The sequence below is a fragment of the Felis catus genome, chromosome B2 (genome assembly GCF_018350175.1).
Source record: "Felis catus isolate Fca126 chromosome B2, F.catus_Fca126_mat1.0, whole genome shotgun sequence".
Lineage (NCBI taxonomy): Eukaryota > Metazoa > Chordata > Mammalia > Carnivora > Felidae > Felis > Felis catus.
In genome coordinates this window covers 2,700,559-2,724,292 of record NC_058372.1, presented here as the reverse complement: position 1 = coordinate 2,724,292, position 23,734 = coordinate 2,700,559, and the positions used below count along the sequence as shown (strand labels likewise).

General features: G+C 48.7%; 5 protein-coding genes and 2 non-coding genes across 8 annotated transcripts; 1 reads left to right on the top strand and 6 right to left on the bottom strand.

The window, feature by feature from the left end:
• Nucleotides 1-1,193: 1,193 nt before the first annotated feature.
• On the bottom strand, nucleotides 1,194-16,228 carry LOC101080886 (histone H3.1). The gene is made up of 2 exons (XM_006931365.4): nucleotides 16,208-16,228; nucleotides 1,194-1,665 (listed from the first exon to the last, which is right to left on the bottom strand). Exon 2 carries the CDS (start codon nucleotides 1,660-1,662, stop codon nucleotides 1,252-1,254), a length of 411 nt encoding a protein of 136 aa, XP_006931427.1. The 5' UTR covers nucleotides 1,663-1,665; nucleotides 16,208-16,228; the 3' UTR covers nucleotides 1,194-1,251.
• Nucleotides 2,356-2,737, bottom strand: LOC101082491 (histone H4). Its single transcript, XM_003985683.3, has one exon. The coding sequence runs from the start codon at nucleotides 2,720-2,722 to the stop codon at nucleotides 2,411-2,413; it is 312 nt and encodes a 103-aa protein (XP_003985732.1). The 5' UTR covers nucleotides 2,723-2,737; the 3' UTR covers nucleotides 2,356-2,410.
• Nucleotides 7,692-16,228, bottom strand: LOC101080632 (histone H3.1). 2 transcript variants are annotated; one of them, XM_011282064.4, is made up of 3 exons: nucleotides 13,420-16,228; nucleotides 10,733-10,904; nucleotides 8,552-9,294 (listed from the first exon to the last, which is right to left on the bottom strand). In XM_011282064.4, exon 1 carries the CDS (start codon nucleotides 16,202-16,204, stop codon nucleotides 15,794-15,796), a length of 411 nt encoding a protein of 136 aa, XP_011280366.1. In that variant the 5' UTR covers nucleotides 16,205-16,228; the 3' UTR covers nucleotides 8,552-9,294; nucleotides 10,733-10,904; nucleotides 13,420-15,793. The 2 variants fall into 2 exon arrangements, with proteins under 2 accessions (XP_044914393.1, XP_011280366.1); XM_045058458.1 differs by lacking the exons at nucleotides 10,733-10,904; nucleotides 13,420-16,228 and adding an exon at nucleotides 9,895-10,724 and having other exon boundaries at nucleotides 7,692-9,294.
• A 1,000-nt stretch (nucleotides 16,229-17,228) lies between these two features.
• On the bottom strand, nucleotides 17,229-17,710 carry LOC105260536 (histone H2A type 1-E). Its single transcript, XM_011282063.3, has one exon. The coding sequence runs from the start codon at nucleotides 17,674-17,676 to the stop codon at nucleotides 17,284-17,286; it is 393 nt and encodes a 130-aa protein (XP_011280365.1). The 5' UTR covers nucleotides 17,677-17,710; the 3' UTR covers nucleotides 17,229-17,283.
• Nucleotides 17,711-17,970: 260 nt separating this feature from the next.
• LOC101082235 (histone H2B type 1-C/E/F/G/I) lies at nucleotides 17,971-18,411 on the top strand. Its single transcript, XM_003985682.6, has one exon. The coding sequence runs from the start codon at nucleotides 18,002-18,004 to the stop codon at nucleotides 18,380-18,382; it is 381 nt and encodes a 126-aa protein (XP_003985731.1). The 5' UTR covers nucleotides 17,971-18,001; the 3' UTR covers nucleotides 18,383-18,411.
• A 4,680-nt stretch (nucleotides 18,412-23,091) lies between these two features.
• TRNAM-CAU lies at nucleotides 23,092-23,163 on the bottom strand. Its single transcript has one exon. It is a non-coding gene; the product is annotated as a tRNA-Met (tRNA).
• Nucleotides 23,164-23,544: 381 nt separating this feature from the next.
• TRNAG-GCC lies at nucleotides 23,545-23,615 on the bottom strand. The gene has a single exon. It is a non-coding gene; the product is annotated as a tRNA-Gly (tRNA).
• Nucleotides 23,616-23,734: the final 119 nt, after the last annotated feature.

The following is a 23,734-nucleotide window of genomic DNA, read 5'->3' as shown; positions in this document are numbered from 1 at the left end:
CAGCTGTATTTTGATGGGAAAAATCCTAGAAAGGGTGAGGAGAAATCAATCTTTGAAGCTTGTAAGAGATAACATCAAGTAGTCTCTAAAACTAAGAGCCACTAAAGAATTGCTAAACTCCTCTATAAGAGGACTCTGGCCCGCAGGTCAGAATGGCCTTTTTCTTTTCTTTTCTTTTTTTTTTTTTTTTTTCAGAACGGTCTTTCTTGTCAATTCCCCGACATTCCAAAAAGTTTTAGGAGCCTGTAGCTGGGATGTCAGCCTCTCTGGAAGGGCAAACCCCAAATACGGGAAAGAATATAAGGCCCAGATGGCTGACCAGTCTGAGAACACTCGAGAAAAACTGCAACCTCATGGGAATTAGGATTTGTAATCAAAACAAGCAAATAAACAATTATAGTCCTATGTGAAAAGCACAAGGTTTTTCAAAAAAAAAAAAAGTAATTGGACAAATTTAATAGACACAACAAATTTATTAGGAAACCCATTATTTTTGTGGAAACTAGTAACAGCTTTAAAATCTTAGTTCCGTCTGATTCCTTTTGAAAAAAAAAAAAAAAAAAAAAAAACCAAAAATCCTCACAACCCAACTTCACACTGAGAAGCACAATTTTAAAACAAGGAAATACCTTATGCTTTTTAGAGCTCCTGAGAACTCAGAGGACAGCCTGCAGGTCAGAATATGTAGGTCATTGTCGGCCCATTTTCCACAATCACATACATGGATAAAACCGGAGACTATTCTTGTCAAACATCACGTTGAAACCTTTTTAAGCACGGAGGGTACTACTTGTTCTGTGCCTCCGAGTTAGAGAAGCAAATTGAGGCCCATTCCTTGATGTAAAAGCACTGGGGCCACTTGACAAAAGTAAATAAGCGGTTCTTGCCAACTGCACAATGCACAGAAAGCTGAACTCAACTTTAAAAACTTTCTTTCCTTCAATCACTTCACGTGGCCCAGAACAGCTCATTTTTAGCATGGCTGGTTCGTTTCAACATATTCAAACCGCTCCTTTGTGCTAAGTACCAGGAGGGGTCAGCGAGCGCGAAACCTCCGATTCACAGCACAGCCACCTCCTGCAGTCTTCGGGTGCACACGCCTGGTGTGGCACAGAACTATTGGAAACCGCCCCGTGTTGTTCCCGAGCCTACCGTATATTCCCTACAAGTTTAACAGCTCTTTTCTGGTGAGAATGGAGGGGCTCTGAAAAGAGCCTTTGGGGTAGGGTGTACGGAGAACGCTACAAAGCTTTATGCCCGCTCCCCACGGATGCGGCGCGCCAGCTGGATGTCCTTGGGCATGATGGTGACGCGCTTGGCGTGGATGGCGCACAGGTTGGTGTCCTCGAAGAGCCCCACCAGGTAGGCCTCGCACGCCTCCTGCAGCGCCATCACGGCCGAGCTCTGGAAGCGCAGGTCGGTCTTGAAGTCCTGCGCGATCTCGCGCACCAGCCGCTGGAACGGCAGCTTGCGGATCAGCAGCTCGGTGGACTTCTGGTAGCGGCGGATCTCGCGCAGGGCCACCGTGCCGGGCCGGTAGCGGTGCGGCTTCTTGACGCCGCCGGTGGCCGGCGCGCTCTTGCGGGCCGCCTTGGTGGCCAGCTGCTTGCGCGGGGCCTTGCCGCCCGTCGACTTGCGCGCCGTCTGCTTCGTGCGAGCCATGACCACTAGGGCTAGCTACTCAGCACTGCGGGATCAAGAACACGGGTCCCAGTACTTATAGCGACCCTCGAATCCTGATTGGACAGTAGGCGCCCGCCCCGCCCAGCCTCGCCCCGCCTCCAGAATTCACTTGGTTCAATCCATTGAGGACCGGAAGCGTCTTCCCGCCTCGCCCGCGGATCTCTGTGATGATGCACAAAGAAAATGTCGGACTTTTCAAAAAACTTCTAGGTTGCATGAGCATCCCTTACCATGCTGTATTGAGAATCCCGAAGTGCATTTCACGAATTTAAAAGGCGTCATGATTGCATTCCTGGTAAAAATGCATCCACTTTAAATGAAGTCAATTGGCGGGACTGACGTGGTTTGCACGTCCTGCCACTGCGTTCTAAGCCAGAACTCCCAGACGAAGAGAATCGCTGTTAACCACGATCGTCCAGTTGCCCCTCGGACGATGTATGGTAAATTAGTTCGGCTTTCAGTACAAACCTGCTTTTGACAGTAAAGACTCGGCATGACCGGACGTTTAGCCACTTTGTGATGGACACACCGGGGGCCGAGTGCAGAGACGCGCGGATATTTCAGGCATACTTTAGTTTCGAGTCTGATGGGTCCTGACCCACGCTAAGGGTACTCATGGCACGGCGCTCAGCTAAGTCAACAAAGGGGTCTACAGCTCCTTAACAGATTTCGTGGGTGGCCCTTAGAAGGGCCTTTTGGGCAATAGGTGCGACGATTTAAGGTCATCTTAGCCCCCGAAGCCGTAGAGGGTGCGGCCCTGGCGCTTGAGCGCGTACACCACGTCCATGGCCGTGACCGTCTTGCGCTTGGCGTGCTCCGTGTAGGTGACGGCGTCCCGGATCACGTTCTCCAGGAACACCTTGAGCACCCCGCGGGTCTCCTCGTAGATGAGGCCGGAGATGCGCTTGACGCCGCCGCGCCGGGCCAGCCGCCGGATGGCGGGCTTGGTGATGCCCTGGATGTTGTCGCGCAGCACCTTGCGGTGGCGCTTGGCGCCCCCCTTGCCTAGGCCCTTCCCACCCTTGCCGCGTCCAGACATGTTTCCGGAACAAACACAATTACTCGCCGAGGTAGGAGTTTATATACTCCTCTGTCGGACCTGTTTGGGAACACCGCCGACCCACAGTATCCGCCCGGTGAGGTCTCCGACCGAGCCCAGCCCGAGTTTTCAGCATCAATGCGAGGGGCGGTGCTTACAGTCCTTGGTTAAAAAAAGGCGCCTAATGGAAAGTTCCTGCGGTTCTCTGCGCTTGCCCGGGCCTCGGTGGCCGGGTGAAGTCTTGCTGTTGTTTCTGTCGCTCAGCACTGGTCGAGGTGGCGACTCGTGGCGGGGCAGCTGAGCTCGCGTGGAACTCTCCTGAGCTGCGATTGCAGGCATTTGGGGGCGTTTGTGAAACCTCGTCGGGCGCCGGGTCCTCTCTCCGTGACCCGTCGGGCGGCCCGCGTCAGCGCCTCCTGGCTACAGGTCAAGGTGCGGTTTTTACCTCCCCGTTTCCTTTCTTTACGTATTACTTATTGTCTTCTTTCCCTTCCCCTTCGCTGCCACATATTTTGGGGGAAGTGACTTATTCTCTTCATCTGGGTTGGAAACACTAGGTTTCTTAAGTTGTTGAGGAAGGTGACCTTTTACACATGCCTTGCAGGGCGCAGGAGCAGGCGGCAAAGCTTTTCCAAGCTCCCCCTCCCCCCCAAGTCCTTTGATGAACTGGGAAACCGACTGCACCCAGAAACCGTCTGCCTTTCATTTACAAACAAAAGGCAGAATGAAGAGACTAGGGAAGACTTTATTCCAGGGAAAAAACCTTGGAAAGGCGGCGCTGTGGTGGTTTCCCTGATCGGGCTGTATGGAACGGCCTCTCTCGGGCGCTGGCTTGTCTCCCAGATAATGAATCGTTTCTCCCTGGAAACCTGCTCGTCCACACCCACGCTTCTCTTTCCCCCAGCCTCTGTTAGGTTTACACTTCCTATTTCAAAAGTGTGTGATTATTTACTCCTTGAACAAATACCTAATTTTATTCCAGGAATCAGCCACTGGGTGTATCCTAAACTGTACTTCCCGTAAGTTAAAAACACTACTTGCCTGTGTTGTATTCGTGAACATTTCTTACTGAGCGTAGAGTCCCGCCTCTTCCTCCATCCCTGTTTAAAAATGGAATCTGCGTGCTTAACCTGGAGGAAGTAAAAGGTTATCTGCTGATGAATAAGGGCACTCTTTCCCCTGCACCTATAGAGAAACGGGCAGCATTCTGCTTCAATATATACCAGCTGTTCTTGGAAATATTATTTGGAGACCAGTCTTTTCAAGACAAGTCTTGCAGCACAGAAAAGTTATGAGTGTTCCTTAGGTGAAGGTAACATACCTTGAAAGGTGTGTAATTTGATTTGATTGCATTGCCAGTGCTCTGTCCTGAAACCTTCACGGTCTCTGTTTCCTGAAGGTGTAATTCCCTGTTAAATTCGAGACTCTTCATTCTCTTTTCCCCCTTGCATGCAGGGAGCAAACAGACGGGCCTGCAGATTTTTTAGCTACATCTGTTCCCTGCATGCAAGGGGGAGAAGAGAATTTAAAAAGTCCCCAATATTTTAAGAGCTTAAGGTTCTCATTTCGTTTCAATTAAATACTATTAAAATTCTATTTTGTGTCTCGGCATGTAATTATGCTAATTGACATGAGCTGTCCAATAATTTCTTGGTGAATAATTGGGATACATGCAGGGATTCCCGCCCCCCCCCCCACACACACATTAGGAGAGATAGTATTTTCCAAGAGAAATATTGACAATGTTTTAAGTTCTGTGAAACTTAATTAGGCCCTTGATTAGGTGAAATTAAGGCCCTTAAAAGGCCTAATTAAGGCCCTTGCCCCTTAATTAGGCGAAAGTTGTTTGCTGATCCACACCTCCTTGGTTGACAGTTTTTTAGTAGTATTAGTTACAAGTGTTTGGCTCAATCCTTTTCAATATTGTCATGTTTTCAATTTAATTTGCACATCCTTATTTCCTTGTCACCTGATTTTGTTTTGTTTGTCCTGGTTAAGGCTTTGGAAGTGGCTGGGAGATTGTTTTCCTTATCTTTGACTTTTTTGTTGCTGTTTCCACTCAAAGTTAGCTTCCCTACTAGTCATTACTCCCTCTCCCAAATCTCATTTCTCCTGTCCCCCACATGCTTGCACACTCACTTATACATGCACACAGACGTACCGGTCCAAAACGCCACTAACTTTTTGGAGTCTTTTCCACTCCATGAACTTAGGCTCTCAAGTCCCTTCTCCCACTTTGGTAGTATCTTACTTCCACACAGAGCAGCCTTTCACCAGCTCAGAACCTTAACTGTGAGACCCGGAAGCAAGAAGTTTCCTTTTCTTGCCCTCGCCTCAGAGCAGTCACCGCCGCTGCTGGCATCTGTAAAGCTTCCTTCAGCTTCTAACTCCTTCCATGTGCTGTTAAGACCAATGGAAGGGGGCGCCTAGTCTAGGTGGCTCAGCTGGTTAAACGCCAGACTTTGGTTCAGGTCACGATCTAACAGTTCGTGGGTTCCAGCCCCACGTCGGGCTCTGCTGACCCTGTGGAGCCTGCTTGGGATTCTCTCTCCCTCTCTCTCTGTCCCCCCACCCCCATCAGTAAATAAACCTAAAAAAAAGGGGGGAGGGTAATTGAAGCGGGATGCACTGCTCCCTACTTCGGCCTCTTCCTCTCTTCATCTTCCCCGTCCTCTTTCCTAGGGTCATTGTGTCATTTTCTCATCCATTAATGGCTAGAAAAGTGATTTTCAAAACTCACTAATCAGTGGCAACTCTTGCTTTGTTCTGAAACTCTAAAGACTCAAGTGTATTCTCCAACATAGGAGGCATTTCATGCCTGACATCGCCTCATTTTATCGAATGTCCTACCTTGTTTCTGCAATTTCTTACTATCACGTGATCCATGATGGTCTTAAGATTGTTTTCTAAGCTTCTCTTGATTTAGCTAATTTTCATGCCTGAAATCTATCCGACAACGTTGCCGGGAAATGCTGTTCATCTTACCTTACTAATATCTCCAGGCTTGGCTACTGAGAACATAAAAACCACAGTGAAGCTGAGGGCCCTGGTGTAGAGGCCCCCTTAGCCATCCTGGCTTCCAAAGAAGGGGGAAAGGCCAAGAACGCAGTTCCTAAGCTTCTACTCTTCGAAAATGAACTGGTTGCTGTAGACTGAATGTGTGTGTCCATTCAGAATTCATAACGTTGAAACCCGAACCCTAATGTGATGGGCCTTGGAAGTGGGGATACTGACAGGCGCTGAAGTCCTAAGTGCAGAGGCCTCCCGGATGCTGTTAGTGTCTCTGTAAGAGAGACCCCAGTGATCCACTGTGTCTCCCACGGTGTGAGGACCCAGTGACATGACCGTCTGTGAACCAGGAAGTAACTTCTCAGTACACACTGAATTTGACCAAAGCCTTTGTCTTTGACTTCCCAGCCTCCCGTACTCTGGGAAATAAATTTCTGTTGTTTGTAAGCCACGCAGCGTATGGTGTTCTGTCCTGGCAGCCGGAACAGACCAAGACACTGGTGTCCTGTAAATCAGGTTTAAAACGTCCTCAAGATTCAGATGAATGTAGGGGAAGGGAAGGAAACGTGAGATAAAAATAGAAGGAGGCAAACTGTGAGAGACTCTTAAATACCAAGAACAAGCTGGAGGGGAGGGGAGGGGAGGGGGTAGCTGGGGGATGGGCGTTGAGGAGGGCACTTGTGATGAGCCCTGGGTGTCATTGTAAGAGATGAATCACTGGGTTCTACTCCTGAAGCCGAGACTACACTGTATGTTAACTAACTAGAATTTAAATAAATAAAGAAGAAAGGGAAAAAAAAAAAAGACTCAGAATTGGTGTCTTTGGTTTTGGTGGTTATTCCAGGTCATTTGTGAGTAAACCCAGAAAATTCTGTTGGAGATCATGGCCCAAGAGTCCAGGTATGAACTGAATGAGGATGAGCAGGGATGAGCGTTTGGTTCAGCTTTTTGATATGCCCAAATTCGGGTGACCCCCCGGGAACAAACCACCAGAGTCCAGAGTCAAAGCCAAGTGGCAAGGGTCGTTTATTGCAGGTTCGAACCCGGACCTCCGAGCACTCGTTGCCGGTGAGCGAGGTCGTTGCCGGTAAGAGGCCCGAGCGAGGTTTTTACAGCAGTTTTATAGACAGGCCCAAACAAGTTAAGGGAAGTTAGAGGCTTTCCATGGTTACAGAGCTGTTATTGGTTGACATTTAAATTTGAACACAGAACTTGATTGGTCCCCACCTTTAGGTCAGACCACAACTGGGCATGCCTTGGCTAGTTCCAGGACCGGCGGGGGGGGGGGGGGGGGGGGGAAGGGGAGGTTCTTTTGTTTTGTGGTTATGGGTACACCTGGTATTTTTCTTTAGTCTCTCATTCCCCCATTTCTTTGGTGCCTCAAGAGCCAATCTTGGGTCTTATGTGTCTGATTCAAATGTTTCGGTAACGATAGGTTGGTATTGGGTCCTATGGACCATCAGTTGGACCGTGTTAACCCGGTCTTTGATAATGGCAACTAGTTTAATACTATAAGGCCCGAAGGTGAGGAGAAGGAGGAGTATAAGGGGCCCAGCTAGAGCTGAAAGCAGGGTGGCTAGCCATGGGGACTGATTGAACCAAGACTGAAATCAGCCTTGTTGTTCTCGCCCACGCCTCCGTTTGGCCAGGCCTTCTCTAACTTTAGCCATGGACTCTCGGACTACTCCGGTGTGGTCAGCATAAAAACAACATTCTTCTCTTAAGGCTGCACATAAACCTCCTTGTTGGAGGAAGACTAGATCTAGCCCCCTTCGGTTCTGTAGGACTACTTCAGAAAGGGAGGTCAGAGATTTTTCGAGGTGTGAGATTGAGTCCTCAACTCTGGCTGTATCTTCATCAATGGCTGCCCTTAGGCTGTTGAACCCCCGGTGCTGGATGGCTAGTGATGAGATCCCTGTTCCTGCCCCTATGGTACCGAGGCCAAATAAGGTGGACAAAGTTATGGCCGTAAAGGGTTCCCGTTTTGTTCTTATTGACGCTCTTGCTTCCGTCCCTTCTGTCCACAGGTCATATACGACATTTTCTTGGTGGTAAATAACCTTTGGAAACACTAATACCATGATACAATATTCTGTTGACGAATTAAAGACATTCCTGCTGACACATGGGGTGAGCCCTGTCTTAGAACAAACCCACCAACCGTCAAGAGCTGGAATTATCCATTTAGATTCATTTATAGAGTAATTAGTCGGGGCACAGAGCTGGATATGGCTAGAGGGGACCTTTCCTATACAAGTCCCATTGCCAGTGACCGCTTGCAGTGTGAGGCCGGGGCCCTTTCGATTCCACTTGCAAGCTGCTGGTGACTCTTCTCCTGATTGTGAAAAAGGGGCAGCTAGACCTACGGCTTCGTAGAAGGGGGGGTTTTATATCATAACATAACCAGCAGGCCCTTGTCGCCTCAGGGTCCGACCGGTTTAAGGCCTCATACGCTGCTGTTAGCCATTTCCATAGGGAGTCTATGCCTTCTGGGTTCTGATTTTCTCGGACAGCTTGTGCTTTTACTCCTGGGGTAAGGATGGGGGTCCCGCTGGAGGGAGTAGTGGAGATCTGCCCGGGGATAGGCTTATCTCTTTTTTTCCCCTAATACCTGATTTGGCCCCACTGGTTGTACAAGAGGGGAGACTTTTAATTTTATTTGAATGGCAGTCCCAAAGAGGGGATATTGATATAAGTAGAGTCCCCAAGTGAGTCCTGAGACCCACCGCCTGTCCTTTTTCCCCTCCTCTGTAAATCTTACACGAATAAGGTTACAGTTCTCATCATACCTGGTGTGGGTACATGGTTGGACATAGGACATTTCAATAAATTGGGGTTTTACTTCCCACTTCCATTCCCCATCATTGGAGGTGACACAACTCCAGGCTGCGCAGTAGAGGGTTTCGATCCCTCCACATGTCTGCTTCATCACCCCCGTCCTAAATCCCGGACATGCATAAAATCCATTTCTACTTATTGACACCCTCCTTTGCAGCTGCCTCCATTTACCTCCTTCCATTTCTTCTAGTGGACTAACTTTTTCTAAATCGAAATATAAATCTGGCCACCAGGTATTTAATGGGGCAGTTCCTAGGGTTTTGTCGTAGATTTCGTGAGTCTCTAAGTTAGTAATTTCCCAGGTCAAATTATAGGGGTTGCGGGGATTTGGATCTACAGACAGAATTTGCAGAACAATCAAGAGGAGGGCAAGTACCATAGTTACGGCTCAGTCCGTTGGCGGCGTAGGGTCAATTTTAAAGGATTGTCCTTAGTCCGGACAACAGTCCAGGTTGTCTTTGAGGGTCCGATGAGGTCTGAGAACGGGTCCACCGGTTTGGCGTGGGTGCAACGGATCCAGGTGGCGATTCCGTCTACTTTGATGGCAGTCGGCGTTGTCAGGATGACCTGGAAGGGTCCTTTCCACCTGGGTTCCAGAGTCCCCTGCCGATGACGTTTGACGAGGACCCAATCCCCGGGGTGGAATTGATGAGGAATAGGCGGGGGTCCAGTCTCATAAAGTTCTTTTAATTTGGGCCATACATCTTCATGGACCCTCTGCAAGGCTTGTAGGGAGAACAAGAGTTCAAGACCATTATCGTTCTCAGTTTTGACAAGGTTATCTTTTAGGTTAGGGATGATGGGGGGTGGTCTACCATGTATTATTTCATAGGGTGTGAGTCCCAGTTTGTATGGGGAATTACGCACCCTGAACAGAGCGTAGGGGAGAAGGACCACCCAATTAGCGCCAGTCTCCATGGTCAATTTGGTTAGGGTCTCCTTTAATGTTCTGTGCATTCTTTCTACCTGTCCTGAGCTTTGGGGTCGGTCTCTCTTCTGGGGCGTCCCTGTTGTAGACCCGTTGTGCTATACGGAGCAGATCCTGGATCTGTTTACCTTCTAAATCCTCTAGCCTTTGGAGTTTTTTCTTAATGTCAGGAGCTGCTTGATTTACAAAGGACATAACGACAGCAGCCTGGTTCTCAGGGACTTCTGCATCCGTGGGGGTAAACGGTCTAAAGGCTTCCATTAGTCTAAGTAAGCAGCTGGACTCTCTGTCTTTCCCTGTACGACCGAATATACCTTAGCCAAATTGGTGGGCTTGCGAGCTGCAGCCTGGAGACCCGCCATCAGAGTCTGGCGATAAATGAGTAGCCTTCCCCTACCTTCTGCCGTGTTGTAGTCCCATTCGTCCTGTGGAGGTCTGGTTAGGAAGAAAGCCGCATTAATGAGGTCAGGGTTAGATGTCGGCTGACCGTCGTCTCCGGGAACCAGCTTTCTTTTTTCTAATTGGATCCTCTCTCGCTCCTCTGTAGTGAACAGGATGCGGAGGAGCTGCTGACAGTCGTCCCAGGTGGGCTGGTGGGTGAACATGACACTGTCTAAAAGAGCTATTAGGTCTTTAGGGTTATCAGAGAATCGAGCGTTCTGTGTTTTCCAGTTGTAAAGGTCACTGGTGGAAAAGGGCCAATACTGGAGTCGGGGGTTGCCTGTTTCATCTGGGGGTCCTGTTTCCCGCAAGGGTAGGGCCACAGTGGAGTCGGGGAGGCGAGGGTTTGGCTCATGCTGGGTGCGCCCGCGGGTTCGGCCGGCTGGCCCCTCGCGGTCGGTTTCGTTTTCAATGGGGCCCGGCGCTGCTATAGCCTCCCGTCCTCCTGATTCCGGCGCAGCTGCCGCTTCCCGTCTTCCCGGTTCCCCTAGGGGGGCAACTAGCAGGGCGGCTGCTGCGGGCAGGGCCTGGGGTACGAGGGGAGGGGGATGATAGGGTGGAGGGTCTAGGGATAGTAGGTCCTGACTATTGGGCAATACGGGATACAAGGGCGCGGATGGCGTCTTTGGTTTTGGGGGATCTGCAGTCCGCATGGCAAGGACCTTACACGTTCCTGAAGACAGGAAGGGGGCCAACCAAGGGGGTGGATCTTCCACCAGATTTTGCCATACGAGAATGTAGGGACTCTGATCCGGGTGTCCCTCGCGACCCGGTAGAAAAATCTTTGACTTCACCTTAGCAATTATAGGGAGGCAGAAAGTTCCTTCGGTTGGTCATCCAACGCGGCAGAGGGTTAATTTTCCCCTCCGGATGTCTAGACTCAAATTCTGCCCTCTGGTTCTAACATCCCTGAAGTTAGCAACAAGGAGAGAAAGAGGAGTGCTTGGAGATTGGCCCATCTGTATCCTGGAGGTGGAGAAAAGGATTAAAAGGAGAAACAGTAAAGTTATGAGGATTTCTGGTTGCGCCAGGCCAGGTCACCTGTGAAAGAGAAGGGGTTCAACACTTAAAGGTTATAGAATAAAGAACACAACACTTAGATCGCTAGTGCGTTTCGGGTGTTCCTAACCCGGACAGAAGAATTCCGATGGGCCCAAAAAGGTGCTCCAGACGGGTGCCAGTGGACGTCTCCTACTGGACCCGACTGACTGCCCTATAGCGCGTCCGCCAGGGCTGTGTCAGTCACCGATACAGATCCCGCGCGGAGAGAGCCAGAAACGGACAGAGCCGGCTCACTTACCGATCGGTCTCAGGGACGACCCGTTGACTTGGGGTCTGGTGGGCTTGGGGGTATCCCGGAGGAGCCCCCAAATGATATGCCCAAATTCGGGTGACCCCCGAGAACAAACCACCAGAGTCCAGAGTCAAAGCCAAGCGGCAAGGGTTTATTGCAGGTTCGAACCCGGACCTCCGCGCACTCGTTGCCGGTGACGCTAAGAGGCCCGAGCGAGGTTTTTACAGCATTTTTATAGACAGGCCCCAACAAGTTAAGGGGAAGTTAGGGGCTTACCATGGTAAGAGCTATTATTGGTTGACATTTAAATTTGAACACTCAGCCGAACTTGATTGGTTCCCGCCTTTAGGTCGGACCACAACCGGGCATGCCTTGGCTAGTTCCGGAACGGGGTGGGGGGGGGGGGGGGTTCTTTTGTTTTGCGGTTATGGGTACACCTGGTATTTTTCTTTAGTCTCTCACTTTTGTTTTTGCCATTTACTTGTTTCTTGATCTTAGAAGAAAGAGCACTTCTTGGAATGCAGCCACTATATTTTCCTTATTCATGCCCTTAATTTATCTCTACCCTTTTGCTTTCACAAATAGCAGTTTGATGAATATTCGCGATATGTCCTTTTATGGGTCTGTAGGAGAATTTCCTTTGGGCATAGACCTGGGCATACCCAGTTCTACGAAGTAAATTAGATAATTGCTCAAAATGTATTGCGTAAAACCACCATCAGCAAAACCACCACAGGAAAGTAAGTTTCTCCACCTCGCATGCCACGTGTGATTTTTACCCAGTATTTCATTATTTTAACTTCCATTTATCTGATTACCTAGTGAAGTACAAAAATTCTTCATATAATTGTTAGCTATTCAACTGTCTCCATTTATTTAAAAAAAAAATTTTTTTTTTCAACGTTTATTTATTTTTGGGACAGAGAGAGACAGAGCATGAACGGGGGAGGGGCAGAGAGAGAGGGAGACACAGAATCGGAAACAGGCTCCAGGCTCTGAGCCATCAGCCCAGAGCCTGACGCGGGGCTCGAACTCACGGACCGCGAGATCGTGACCTGGCTGTAGTCGGACGCTTAACCGACTGCGCCACCCAGGCGCCCCTCAACTGTCTCCATTTAAAGTCAGATTTTTTTTTTTTTCTTTAAGATAGGCAATAAACTAATATACTCAAGGTGTATTTTCTTCCACAGAACTATCATTCCTCTAAACCCTGTTTCAGGCCATTTATGTAGGTGAAAAATTTTAAGTGCACTTGGTACCAGTTTCCATCTCAGAAATACATTATTTCTAATAACCAATGACAATAGTGACCGACTCCTGAATGTAATCTTATAAGAGGATTTGGGTTTATTTCCTCAATGTTACAAGAGACACACCACACTAGGAATTCTAGATGAAATTAGGTTTACTGGGTCTTACTGTGCACTTAACATCTCCTCGGGGGGGGGGGGTACTTTCCTACAGTCTCATATATTACCACATTTATCTTTAAAGCAATCTCTTGAAAGCAAGGATCCATTTCATCATTAAGGAAAACGCCATCTAAAATAACTTCTAATCTGAGCATCTGGGTGGCTCAGTTAAGTGTTCGACTTTGGCGCAGGTCATGATCTCCCGGTTCGTGGGTTCGAGCCCAGCATCGGGCTCTTTGCTGACAGCTCACAGCCCAGAGCCTGCTTCGGATTCTGTGTCTCCCTCTCTCTCTGCCCCTCTCCCACTCATGCTCTGTCTCTCTGTGTCTCTCTCGAAAATAAATAAAACATTAACAAAAAAATTGAAAATAACTTATAATCTACATGTTTGCTAGTCTATACTGGTGTGGGATCTGGGAAAAGGAGAGTCACAGAATAATGATTTGTAATGGTTTATTTAACAAGTATGTATATCTGACCATTAGAAATGGTACTTCTGGGGGCTCCTGGCTGGCTGAGTCTGTGGAGCGTGCAACTTCTGATCTCCGGGTCATGAGTTCAAGCTCCACATTGGGTGTAGAGATCACTTAAGTAAATAAGTAAATTTAAAAGAGAGAGAGTACCTTCAACAGGTAAATTTCCAAAAAGAGAGAGAGAAAGCGCTGCTGAGAGCGAGAAAGGACTCAGCTGTAGTCTCTAGCCCAGCCTGCACGAACACCACACTTCCCATGCCCTCTAAAGTCTGCAGCTGGAGGTGACCATACCAGGTACATACCTTCAAAGCAGCCCTACCTGAGGAACCAAAGACTTCATCTTCCTTCTGAATCTTTGGGGCACAAAGTCTCCAGCCTCTCTGGACAACAGCAAAAGAAAATCCTGCTGCCGGCCGGGTAGTGGCTATGGCGCAGAGCTGTGGGGTGTGGTCATCTCGTCTAGACTGATGGGGTCCATTGGGTGACCACTAACTTCTGTTTTTTTTTTCCCCCAATGCGTTGGTTACTCACTGTTGTGTAATGAATTACCCCAAAACTTAACAAAAAATGTATTATTTCACACAGTTTCTGGAGGTCAGAAAACGGTGGTTTAGCTGGGTGGTCTGGTTCAGGGTCTCTCAAGAAGAGTCAAGCTGTCCACAGGGGCCATGGTCACTTGAGGCTTGACTGGGGCCGGAGATGGCTGGGGCTCCCGTGGCTGTTGGGAGTTGTTCATGGAATGTTGGAGGAGGCGTCAGTTCCGTGGGCTGCCTGCATGTCCTCCCAACACGGCAGCCAGGGTCCCCCAGGGCAAGTGACGGGAGAGAGAGCAAGGAGGACAGGACCTGTGACCTCGTCTCCAAATAGCTCCCCATTACTTTGGCTTCATGCCTTTGCTTTATCCCATTCACTAGAAGCCAGTCCCTAACCAAATCCAGTCCAAACTCAAGGGGAGAGGAATTAGGCTCCATTTTTTGAAGGTAAGAGTATCAAAGAATTTTTGAACGTGTCCTAAAACCACCTTTTCTATGCCCAAACTTAGCCTTCCAACAGAATATTCCTCACTGTTCCATAGACACTCTTCCATAGACACCCCCCCCCTTCCGATCCCAGCAGGTGTCCTGTGGGAGGACCTGGAAGATATCAAAACAACCTGACTTCTGCCCTGAGCCGTTTTGCCTAAAGGAAAATAGGCTTTCCTGCCCCTAGCTTTGCTTTTCTTTTTAAAAAATTAATTCTTTATTTTCCTGCAGCCATTGGAGGCTTATCCAGATCTTCCATCCTAGGGTTTATTGAAAGACTCTTAGTCAGATCTACCAGCTTTGCCCCCTAATACTTGGGTACTTATGGAAAAGATAAACGTTTCTAGAGCTAGTGAAGCAGTAGTGAGAGGCCCTGTCCACACCCCAGCTACAGTCAGGTTCACATCCAAAAAGATATGCAAAGATACTTTGGACACTGTCAAGCTTTCTATAGTTGTCAGTATTTTCTCTACGCACCGTGGGAATCACAATAGTGGTGATTCCACGCAGGATGACAGGGGCAATGCCGGTGGCGGTGAGCACGGTAACCGCCTAGGGCTGAATGGAGCTATCTTGGGTGGAAAAGACCTCAAAATCAGCAATACATTCGTTCAACGAGGATTTAATTAGCACCTGCCGTGTATCAGGCTTTTACTATCCCAGGGATAGGACAGTAAACAGAAAAAACTCTGGCCTCATGACATGTATGTTTTATGGGGAGAGAAGAGTGGGGTGGTTGGCCTCCAGGCCTCCGGTGCCAGGCCCCCAGAAGCTGGCAGACGAGGACCAGAGGGCCAATGCGCTGAACTTAGAGTATCTTTTCTTAGCATGTGTGTGGAGGAGAGTAAACATTCCTGAGCTTTATCCTACAGTTACCAGATGTTAGTGCTAAGCAATGAGAAATGCCACGAGAATGGTCTGAACACGAAGCTCATTTGTTTGGCAAACAGAGCTACGGCCTCAGCCAAATTCCGGCTTTTTGCTTTTTTGGAGCTGTATAAAGGGAATGGAATATCGGTAAGAAAACGTGAGGCCTGCACGCCTGCTAGGTTCTAGGCAAAACACTAGCAGTGCCCGATTTTAACCTGGCGGCACCCGCCACGTCCTGGGAACCTGGACAACTCAAATCTTTCAACTCCATGGAAGAACTTCAACGTGCAAATAAGTTGTCCTCCCGCGTGCAGGGGATACACCGAATTGCACCGACCTCCACTCCCGGATTGTAGATGGGGCGGGAGGTACCGTATCTATGCTGAATCTTGCTTTAACTGGTGGCAAAGTTTCTTTCCTGAAGGTTTTCTATTTTTACATCTGGAGTACTTAAAGGATCAAACGGTAACTTGGTCTCTGCAGTCTTTTTAGATAAACCGTCTATTAAGGAACAGCTTTCTGAAGTATTAATAGAAGACGAACCCAGTACGCAAAGGCCTCCGCCACTAAACGTATTTAGCAGAAGGCGAAGCGACACTAGCTGCTGGAGAAACTGCGGTACGCCGAACCCACCTCCCTGCTCTCTTCCACGAAGTCTGTACTTTTAAGTCAGTAGCAGGCCGGAGTACACAGCTTCTCTCCGTGAAAACAGAAGTGGCTCTGAAAAGAGCCTTTGGGGGAGGGGGGAGGAAGCGAGGGCGGCCGGACCAGCTACGGGAGAAGTTTACGCCCGCTCCCCGCGGATGCGGCGCGCCAGCTGGATGTCCTTGGGCATGATGGTGACGCGCTTGGCGTGGATGGCGCACAGGTTGGTGTCCTCGAAGAGCCCCACCAGGTAGGCCTCGCACGCCTCCTGCAGCGCCATCACGGCCGAGCTCTGGAAGCGCAGGTCGGTCTTGAAGTCCTGCGCGATCTCGCGCACCAGCCGCTGGAACGGCAGCTTGCGGATCAGCAGCTCGGTGGACTTCTGGTAGCGGCGGATCTCGCGCAGGGCCACCGTGCCGGGCCGGTAGCGGTGCGGCTTCTTGACGCCGCCGGTGGCCGGCGCGCTCTTGCGGGCCGCCTTGGTGGCCAGCTGCTTGCGCGGGGCCTTGCCGCCCGTCGACTTGCGCGCCGTCTGCTTCGTGCGAGCCATGACAGTGAAGCTCGCGCTGCGAAAACCAGCGACTGAAGTCCGCGCCGGGACCAGGCTTTATACTGATGATACGATCCTGATTGGCCAGGACTGTCGCGGGAGTAACCTGATTGGTTTTTCCTTCAATCCTCATCTGAGTCCTAAAATCTCTGAAACCGTTTTGTTTTCCATGCTACTGATTTTATTTCCTATTACAGGAACAAAATCATTGCCGTACTCCATCCTAAGTTTACTGTTTTCAACCAAAACGTTAAGATTCCACCAGTGAAACAGAATCGGACCTGGAATTTGTGGAAGGCAGCGCCTAAATTATCTCTTTAAAAATGCATTTTTATTTCAGCTTCTTCCCCTTTTCAAATATGGCGGGGGGTGGGGGAGCGGGAATTACACCAGAATAATGTATTCGTTAGTCTCATTTTAAATAAGTTCCGCTTCGTGACTGCATCATTTATATCTGCTTTTAATGACAGTACCAAGACCTGGAATAAAGGTTTTACACTAAGACAGTGGCTCTTTGGAACAACCAAACTGCCCTATGTGGTGTGGGGAGGGGAGCTGGCTGTCAGTCCAGGTTATCAGTGTTAACTGACACCTTCACTAACCGATTTTGATGAAATCAAGTGCCTTTTTGGATTAACTCCTAAATTGTATGCTAAATTTAACCAGGGTGTGGAGTGGTGAGATTCAGCGGTCAACACTTAAGAGCTTTTTCAAATAGTTCTGAAAGTGTTAGGACGCTTTAATTGACCAGTGGACCATCATCAGGTTCTGCTAGTAACACTCGGGGTGGGGGCTGGAGGACAAAATAGGCTTAATATTTAGAGTAGTTGCTGGAAGAGAAACTGGTTTTTAATTACCCAGAACACTGTGCTCTTGGGGAGGTGACCAAGAGGTATTTTAATGGCTTTATTGAGCAAACCAGAGTCAAAAGGAACTTGGGCAAACCAAAGGAGACTTTTCACTTTGGGTCCCTCGAACTTACAGGGTTCAGAAAAACACGTGTTCAGTTCTTCCACAGAAACGGTGGGTGGCTCTGAAAAGAGCCTTTGATCTCAAACTGAAATGTGGGAATTCAAACTTTATTTCCCCTTGGCCTTGTGGTGGCTCTCGGTCTTCTTGGGCAGCAACACGGCCTGGATGTTGGGCAGGACGCCGCCCTGCGCGATGGTGACGCGGCCCAGCAGCTTGTTGAGCTCCTCGTCGTTGCGGATGGCCAGCTGCAGGTGGCGCGGGATGATGCGCGTCTTCTTGTTGTCGCGGGCCGCGTTGCCCGCCAGCTCCAGGATCTCGGCCGTCAGGTACTCCAGCACGGCCGCCAGGTACACCGGCGCGCCGGCCCCCACCCGCTCGGCGTAGTTGCCCTTGCGGAGCAGGCGGTGCACGCGGCCCACCGGGAACTGCAGCCCGGCCCGCGACGAGCGCGTCTTGGCCTTGGCGCGAGCCTTGCCGCCCTGCTTCCCACGTCCAGACATGACCACCTAAACACCCTAGAGGCACTTGGCAAAACGAGGGCCAAACCAGCACTTTTTATAGCCCTGATTGGGCGCGAAAAAGAAGGCTTTGCATTGGCTAAACTTGTGGCTTTATTTTCTCCAACGAGAATACAGCTTTGGGAGTCTTGCGTTGTGATTGGACAGAGCTAACTAGTGACGTCATGTTGACTAGTCACCAATCAGGCCCAGGACTGTAACTTACACCTTATTTGCATAAAGGCTTCTATATAAAAAGGACAAGGGGGATTACTGCCTACAGTGCATTTTTCTTTTTGTCCTGATTGCCTTAGGAGTCCTCCCGGCCATGCCTGAGCCAGCCAAGTCCGCTCCCGCCCCGAAGAAGGGCTCGAAGAAGGCGGTGACCAAGGCGCAGAAGAAGGACGGCAAGAAGCGCAAGCGCAGCCGCAAGGAGAGCTACTCGGTGTACGTGTACAAGGTGCTGAAGCAGGTGCACCCCGACACCGGCATCTCGTCCAAGGCCATGGGCATCATGAACTCGTTCGTCAACGACATCTTCGAGCGCATCGCGGGCGAGGCGTCGCGCCTGGCGCATTACAACAAGCGCTCGACCATCACGTCCCGGGAGATCCAGACGGCCGTGCGCCTGCTGCTGCCCGGGGAGCTGGCCAAGCACGCCGTGTCCGAGGGCACCAAGGCCGTCACCAAGTACACCAGCTCCAAGTGAGTGCTGGGAGACACGATCCAACCCAAAGGCTCTTTTCAGAGCCACCTACATTTTCCGAGAAAGCAGCTGGCCTATTTTGTCTTGGTTCCTTTAGAAGTGTTTGGGGCTGGGTTCGGACTGGGAAAGGGTGGGGAAGAGCGGTAGGAGGCTAAGCCCCCCGCAAGAGCGGTTGGGTAAGCATTTAAGCTCATTGTCCTTCAACTTTAGTGTGGCTTCTTAGGCGCCCTTTGGAAGGTGGCCTTGTCCTCTGCTCCGGCAGCCGAAATTTCGCCTTTAGTTATTTTATCCGTGGAGCCCCCGGCATTAATCCTTGGTTGCCTGCAGAGCCCGCCGATAAGCTACGCTACTTCCTGGGGAGGAGCTCCCTAATTTTACCACGTTCCTGAACTCGTGGGCATCATTTTCATCTCCTCCTTTTTTTTCTTTGCTCTTTCCGAGACTGGTTTTTTGTCTCCATCCTTGGAGGCCTTAGGGTGGCGCGTTAGGCTTCCTTGTCCTCTTCTGCCATCTTGTGGCAAAAAAGCGGAGGCACGGATCTAAGGCTTCCCGAGGACAACCAATTTGGAGGGTAGGTAGAGTTACTGTTTGTCTCTTTACCCGCTGGATTTGACGAGTTTCCTTGACAAGTCACTCGTGCGCATGATAGAAAGTCGTGGAGAGTATTGCCATCTGGTTAAAGCTGTCAAAAGAAAAAAACAACAACAAAAAGCAAAATACTCTGCACCCTAAAATAAGTTTTAAAGAAATAAGAGTTGTAGGGTCCTGCGCTCTCTATTTCTGGTCCTCAAAGTAACAAGCGCTTTGTTTCCTGTGAACCTAAACACCGGACAGAACCCTCAAACCCCTGATTTTGCCGGCTGCTCTTTGAAGGCATGTCAGGATTTAGGAATATGATTACATGTAAGTAAGTTGCACTTTTTCCACCATGAAGGGGCCGGTATAGACTTGGTAACCCCAATTTTGCAGGTCCCTCCGTGCTTTTAAGTATGTTTCCCCCGAAGTCTGACTCTTCCCCTCTTTGCAGGTAGACCTTTTCTTTCTAGATATTTCTGTCTCGTGCTCCTCCATCGATACTTCTACTGCCTAATTAAGTCCCAACATTCTACTAAAATGCTTGCAACAGTCTTCTGGTGTGGCCACAACAAAATACCATTTATTGTGTGGTTTAAGCAACATATATTTATTTTCTCACGGTTCTGGAGGCTATGAGTCCAAGATCAAGGTGTGAGCAGGGTTAGCTTCCCTCTGCTTACACCTGTGTCCTCGTGTGGGCTTTTTTCTGTGTTTGCACACCTCTGGTGTCTCTCCTTCCTGTAAGAACCTCAGTCCTATTGGATCAGGACCTTCCTTATGACTTCATCTAACCTTAATTACCTCTTAAAGGCTGTGTGTCCAAATACAGTCACACTGGGGTTTGAGAGAATGCAATTTAATCCATAACAGCACAAAAAGCCATTTTCCATGCTTTGCTGTCAACCTTCCAGTCCAAATTGTCTTTCATAAAACATCTACACTTAGCTTACAGTGCCGCTAACAAGACAGCTGTGCTGTTCCCTACGCCGGGGGTTTCAAATTAGATGCTCACAAAGGCCCAGCCCGTAAGAGCCAAACTGGCTGGATATTAGAAACCACGCCTCATCTGCACAAAAAAACAGTCTTCGCTCTTTTTCTTCTTTTTTAAATGTTTATTTATTTTCGAGACAGAGAGAGACAGAGCATGAACAGGGGAGGAGCAGAGAGAGAGGGGGAGACACAGAATCCAAAGCAGGCTCCAGGCTCTGAGCTGTCGGCACAGAGCCCGACGCGGGGCTCGAACTCACAGACCATGAGATCGTGACCTGAGCCGAAGTTGGAGGCTTAACCGACTGAGCTGCCCAGGGGCCCCTCTTTGCTCTTTTTCTTGAAGCACATGGACCTTCCATACCAAATGTCATTTTCCCGGTTTTAATGGCACATTTCGCTGTTCTCTTGTGGATGCTATAATGCCAGCTAGCATCTGCCCATGAAGGGGACCAGCGGGAACTTCAGAGACCTGAAGAACGTGAGGCCTATGCGGTAGATTTCAACTACTTGTTGCCCTGCAGGGGCTGCGAGCCCTGGACAGTGAGTCTCTCCAAATTTCAAGAGGATATGAGATGCATTTGAATATGGAATATTCTAAAATTTCAATACGGGCAACTAATAAAAAATGCCTAACATGGTGTGCGTGAAACAAAAAAAACGTCTTAAAGCTCACAACCCTTAAGCTCACAGTTGGAGATCTCTGGGCATTAGCAGAGATTCCTGTGCCCATGACAAGCTGTCCCTTATACATCCCCTGCCACCAAAGCCCAGATCCAGTTCCCAGATCTCCCCAGCTTCCTACATCCTCCACAGAAAAGAATCCATTCCTCACCTGGAAGGTGTGGGCAGAGCCCAGGGTCTTGCACACTGCAGGCTTTCAACAGCTGCTCTCTGCCGATTAAATAAATGGATAAAAAGCTAACAGATTTTTTAATTCTTTAAGCTTGCTACCAGCAATGAAATAAAAGCGGTGAAAGGTGGAGTTATTTATTGCGGATTTGATAGTTACCTGGTTAAATAAACCCATTCATATCGGATTATGTTATGTTTGTCTTATCGTGATATATTGTCCTGTATCTACTTTTCTTTGGTCCAGTCTTTTCTTTAGTGACTGGCCCCGCCTCTCCTGTCTTATGAGGAATGAAAGGGAAGGACCGAAGGCGCCACCGGGAATCCGAACCGGAGCTCCACCTCTCCCCTTCCTAGAGTGAATCCCTTCCATAAAGGGCCCACCCTTGTTCCCCTGAACCCAGCTCGTCTTTCTCGTTTAGTCCCTTACTTCCTGCTGTCCACTGAAGTGAGACACAGACTCTCACATTCCGTTTAATTCAACTATCTAGTGAGTCACTGCTTTTACTTCATGTTTTTATTTTACTTTACCTTCATGCCTATGGGAGAAATAAGAACCAAACTGTCTTCTGATCAAAGAAATATCACAAAGGGAAAGGTCTTGGGGCGACAAGGAGATTCGATCTAGCATCTTATTACCGGGGCAGCACATCGTTAAAAAGACAATTATTGGCAGACTTAGAATTTAAATGTTACTTTCACAGGTCATAGGAACGATCTGAAGTCCACGTCTTTGAAAACCTTTCATCAGAAACGTTGGTGGCCAGGTCCATTGATGAAGCCTTACAGGATCCATCCCTCTCTGTAGCAAAGAAGGGGCTTTGTCTCTCCCGCACCAAAAAGGGTATCTTTCTTAAAGTCTAGGTGCTCGTATTCCACTAATTGGTACCTCCTGATAAAAGCAGGCCTGCGAATGAAATGTTGACGTGGAGAAGTAAAAAGGGAAAGGGGAATATTAATAAAATTATTATGAGCTGTCAGAATAAATTACCAGCTACCTGGAAGTGGATGAAGGGGACACCAGGGTGGCCTTTCAGTGGCGCACTGTGGCAGCCTCCAGGTCATGTGGCCGCTGGAGGGTGCATCTTCGATTGCCTTTGAATGATTAGGCTATTTAACGACTTGATAGAGATAGACTGTCAGTTGTAGACATTAATAAAATGCACATGATTCCGGGTGATGAACGTGGAAAGGAAGGTGGGAAAAAGTGAGCTGGTCCCAGTCTCTTGTCTTCCCCCAAAGCTCATCAAATGGACACTCAGGTCCACAAGAAGAATCTGGCTCCACACAAGGAAATTCCGCAGTTTGGAAATCTCTGTAATCTGCCTTAAAAGCCATCCAGTGAAGACGACGATTGAAGACCAGCACTTTGAGGAATCAGAAGGCTTGAGTCCCATCCACCATTCATCCCAGCAGCAACAGCCACATCTTTCTGGGTATTTTACCAGATTGATCTTTTAAAATAAGCATTGTGCTATTTAAATAAAAGCCTTCATATGAGTCGCTCCCAGACTCTTTGCAAATAAAGATTATTTATTTTTAAAAAATGGGAGAGATGCACATCACATTCATGTAGCCTTGCCCAGAGTAAGAGGATGGTAGGATTGAGGTGAAGTTAGAGTGCTTCAGTTTTGTGTGGGCTTCCCCCCCTCCCCTTAAATATAAAAGAGATTTCTAGTGAACATACCACAATGTTAAATAATAGATCGATTTTGTGTGGTCATTTTCGTATTCCATAATTTTTTAAAAGGTAAGAGAAGGTGAAGAAAAAGGTCACATATTGGTGTTTGGTGTATTAGAAATTGTAGCTTTTCACATATTTACCAAATCACCAAAACAGACAAAAATCTCCATTCTTGTGCACTTAGATCCCAGGAGGGAGAAAACATATACTATAAAATACACGGCATGCCACGTGCTAAGGAGGAAAACAGTGGGGGAGAGATTGTTGGGACAGTTGTCATTTTAAATACCCCAAACTGTCCTTAACTAAATCTCCAAAACTGAAAATAGCTCTTTACGGTTCTTTTGAAATCGAAACCTAAAGTCTTGTGGTCTTCCCACATGGTAGTCGGTAGATATGCGACCTTACAGAGATGATGGTTAAAATGAATTCTCTCCTCTCTGACCTGGGGCACCTGACATTGCTTAATTAGAAACTTTTTGATTTGTAGATTATTTTCGTCTCCAAAATTATTCCCCTACCAAAACCTGCCAAAGCTTTCATTAGAGATGGTGGGGAATTATGTTCTCTGCTTTTTGTGGGTTTTGTTTTGTTTTTAATAAAAAAAAGCAGCTAGCAGAGGATGGTTTCGATCCATCGACCTCTGGGTTATGGGCCCAGCACGCTTCCGCTGCGCCACTCTGCTCGGCACGGCGCAAGAAGCTTTAGGAAGGTCTTTTATTATATTTTCCTCCAAAGGCTGCCACCAGCTTTTGTATTTTGAGATAATTGTGTTTTTTCCTTTAAAGCTCGCTCATTATGCATGCTTCCGAAAGGACAATGAGCCCAGGGTGCACTGACCCCAAATATTCTGAATGCAAAACATTTCATGATTCCGCCGGGAAAACAGTCGCGCCCCGCCTGCCGCGCTGATCTGAGCGGGAGCGAGTCTGCACGTCACAGTCCCACCCTGTACGAGTAGCCCCCCAAAATCCAGCGTGGGAGGCATCCTACGTTTGCACGCACGGGAGCGATTTAAAAATAATTAGAAAGGATCCAAGAGATAAAAACAACCCCCAGGGCTCCTTGCATTGGCCGGGAATCGAACCCGGGCCTCCCGCGTGGCAGGCGAGAATTCTACCACTGAACCACCAATGCCCGATGACAGGGAGTGAACGCCAGCACTAGAAATGGCCGCGGCGCCGCAACACCGACAACTGTGTATTTCTTTCCCTTGATTCGTGCTCTGTTCTTATTGACTAGAACCCGGTGATGCC